The sequence below is a fragment of the Echinops telfairi genome, unplaced genomic scaffold (genome assembly GCF_000313985.2).
Source record: "Echinops telfairi isolate 266 unplaced genomic scaffold, ASM31398v2 ScPeMD7_5868;HRSCAF=6743_0, whole genome shotgun sequence".
In the NCBI taxonomy this organism is placed as follows: Eukaryota; Metazoa; Chordata; class Mammalia; order Afrosoricida; family Tenrecidae; genus Echinops; species Echinops telfairi.
In genome coordinates this window covers 11,035,076-11,038,189 of record NW_022109767.1, presented here as the reverse complement: position 1 = coordinate 11,038,189, position 3,114 = coordinate 11,035,076, and the positions used below count along the sequence as shown (strand labels likewise).

General features: G+C 48.5%; 1 protein-coding gene and 1 pseudogene across 5 annotated transcripts in view; one reads left to right on the top strand and one right to left on the bottom strand.

Moving 5' to 3' along the window:
- Nucleotides 1-811, top strand: part of LOC105979514 — a 10,650-nt pseudogene extending 9,839 nt beyond the window's left edge.
- KIF13A (kinesin family member 13A) overlaps nucleotides 1-3,114 on the bottom strand; it is a 227,114-nt gene that overhangs the window by 111,689 nt on the left and 112,311 nt on the right. For all 5 annotated transcript variants that reach the window (XM_045295731.1, XM_045295735.1, XM_045295736.1 and 2 more), the window contains exon 3: nucleotides 2,434-2,494. In XM_045295731.1, the coding sequence (XP_045151666.1) occupies nucleotides 2,434-2,494 (61 nt within the window). The remainder of the gene's footprint in view (nucleotides 1-2,433; nucleotides 2,495-3,114) is intronic.

Sequence of the window (3,114 nt, the reverse complement as noted above, 5' to 3'; positions counted from 1 at the left end):
CCTTTAGACACCCTTCTAACTTAGACATGAACCCACTGGGGAGATCACCTTTTAGCAAAACAGTAAGCCAAAAATTCACTGCTAACTCTGACTCACAGCAACAATATAGGACAGAGCGGAACGGCCCCTGTGGGGGTTTCCAAGGCTGTAGCTCTTTATGAGAGCAGAGAGCCTTATCTTTCTCCCACAATGTGGCTGGTGGTTTTGAACTGTTGACCTTGTGGTTTAACAGGTCAATGCGTAAGCACTATGCCACTCCTGCTTAAAACATGAATAGGTGCAGTCCGAGTCCAGCAGTTGACTGAGTGGAGCCGAGCATCCGGTCCACCATGTCATCCGAGCGCCCCTCCGTCGTAGCCCCCCACCCACCAGGCTTCGGTTGCGCTGCTGGAGAACCGGAGGGGCGGAGAATGCTCACCATCCCTGCTGCGAGGCAACGTGGTCCCCAGCCTGCTGCCCACTCACAGGACGAGGACCTTCTCTGCGACCCTGCGAGCGTCACAGGGTCCTGTCTACAAAGGCGTCTGCAAATGCTTCTGCCGATCCAAGGGCCACAGCTTCATCACCTCAAGTGATGGCAGCCCCGACATCTTCTTGCGCATCTGACGTGGAAGGAGAGTACATCCCCATGGAAGGCGACGAGGTTACCTATAAGATGTGCTCTATCCCGCCCAATAATGAGAAGCTGCAGGTGGTAGAGGTGGTTATCACCCATCTGGCCCCTGGCACCAAGCACGAGACCTGGTCCGGGCACGTGGTCAGCTCCTAGGACATGCCAGTGCCCCTTCTCCTGGGCTCGTGGGGGACGCTGGGGAAGGTGACGGGGCAGGGGGTGACAGCACCGGACGGACCTTTGGAACGGCTTGGCCCCTGCCCAGCCCAGCCCTCTCTGGTGGAAGGGACGGCTGGTGTGCTCTCAGCCCCAGTGCAACCTCTGTGATAATCATCTCTGACCACCGGAAAAGCATTAAAGGCATGTGATAAAGAAAAAAAAGCACGAATGGGCTTATAAAGTGAACACTAACAGCCACGAGGAAGATGCACCTCAGAACACTTGGTCAGACGAGACCAGAAGCACAGCATTTGCCCAAAAATGAAGCTGAGAAGGCAGGAGGGGACCGGGAAGATGGGTGAAGGGAAACATGGAGCCCCGGGAGGAAGTGGGAAGAAAGAGTGTTGTTACATTGAGGGGAATTGTAACCAGTGTCGTGAAACAAAATATACAGAAAGTATTGAGTGGAAAATGAATTTGCTTTGTAAACGTTCACCTAAACCACAACAAAATGTTCTACAAATGGGTAATGAAACCACACATAAAAAAAAACACCGAAAACCCCAAATAATAATTTATAGATTATCAAGGGTTCATGGGGGGGGGGGAGGAGCTGATACCAAGGGGTCAAGTAGAAAGCAAATGTTTTGAGAATGATGATGGCAACAAATGTATAGATATGCTTGATACAATGGATATATGCATGGATTGTGATAAGAGTTGTACGAGCCCCCCCCCACCCCAAATGATTTTAAAAACCCCAAACCCCAAACTCATTGCCATCGGGTCAATGCTGACTCATATTGACAACCCCTGTGGGTTTCCGAAACTGTAACTGTGCATGGGAGTAGAAAGTCCGTCTCTGTCCCGAGGAGCTGCTGGTGGTTTTGAACTGCCGACCATGTGGAACGCAGCCCCATGCGTGACCACTTCACCACCAGGGCTCCTCACATAGTTACACAAAAAGAAATGGGAAAGTCAGTCAGCTGACAGATAGGCATAAAGAAGAACATTCATCAAGTTGAAACTGCTGTGGAAATGGAGTGCACAAACAAGAACCAAATATTTCTGCCCCTAAAACCCGTGCTTCCCTCTTAAAGTAATTGCAACTGCCTACTAGGAAAGGTCGAGGTTCACCTTTGGTCCTAAATGCTGAGGTGAGCCTCACTGCTGTGGGATTGAGGGGGTAGAAAGTGCACCACGGCAGGAAGCCTTGTCAAAGGGCAGGGCAGGAGGAGAGAACCCCGAGAAGGCACAGTCCTGGGTGCTGTCAGCACTGACTGCTTCGGAAGCCAACAGCTCTTCAGCTCGGATTCTGTAGAACAATGAGCAACTGAGAGGCAGGACACAGGAAACCCCCCTTTCACGTGCTGGTCGCAACAGCTACAGTGCCCACTTCTGGCTTGAGGTAGTTTCCTCATGAGCATTCATCTTTGATCACGGTCTGAGGTAACTGCCCAAGACTTCTCAGCAGTTAACACAGCACGGCCAGATTCTGAAACCCAATCCCACTGGCTTCAAACTCCATGTGCAAGAATTGAAAAGAATGAGTACACATTTCCAGGGGCAAAACAGAACTCCTGGATAATTCGACCAGTAGATATCATGGAAGAGGAGGCCAGAGGGCCCAATAGTCAAGTGCAAAAAAATAGCCAACTTACCAGCATATTTTGTAGTGTTAGATTCATCCATGGACCAAAAGCAATAATCAAAGGCAAATACCTGGAGGGAGAGAATAAAATATTAAGGTTAAAAATTGATCAGCTTTACAGGAGCACATATAACTGCAAGACAAAACAAAACGAAATCCCAAACAAACAAACCACTGCTGACAAAGACAGAGGATGATTTAAACCACACTATTTGGAACTTTGTTAACCATGAGTTTTCTGTAGATTAAATGTACAGTGATCTTTCCTTATCACCGTAAGTTGTATATGAAAATAACTATGCATCCAGGATTGAAGCAACAAGACATCATCACTAGATTCTTCTCTGAAAGACATATTCAGTGACCAGGGTGGGGGCGCGGGACTTTTCTCCCACTCATCACAGCCCCATCAGCTGTTGGACAGGTTTGGCTGGATCTCCCACAGCTTCTCAAATCCAACAGGTGGGGGACTAAAATGACCCGCGTTCATTCAATCTAGTTCCTGCGTCCTGTGATTCAAGATGCTGCATTCCTAGCACCACTTAACACCACCCGAAGCTCCGCATATTTTCCCAACAACTTCTACATGTATAATTTAGTGCCATTGATTATATTCTTCATGTGGTACAATCATTATTGAAATCCTTTCCAAAATTATTCCACCACCATTAATATAAACGCAGTGCCCGTA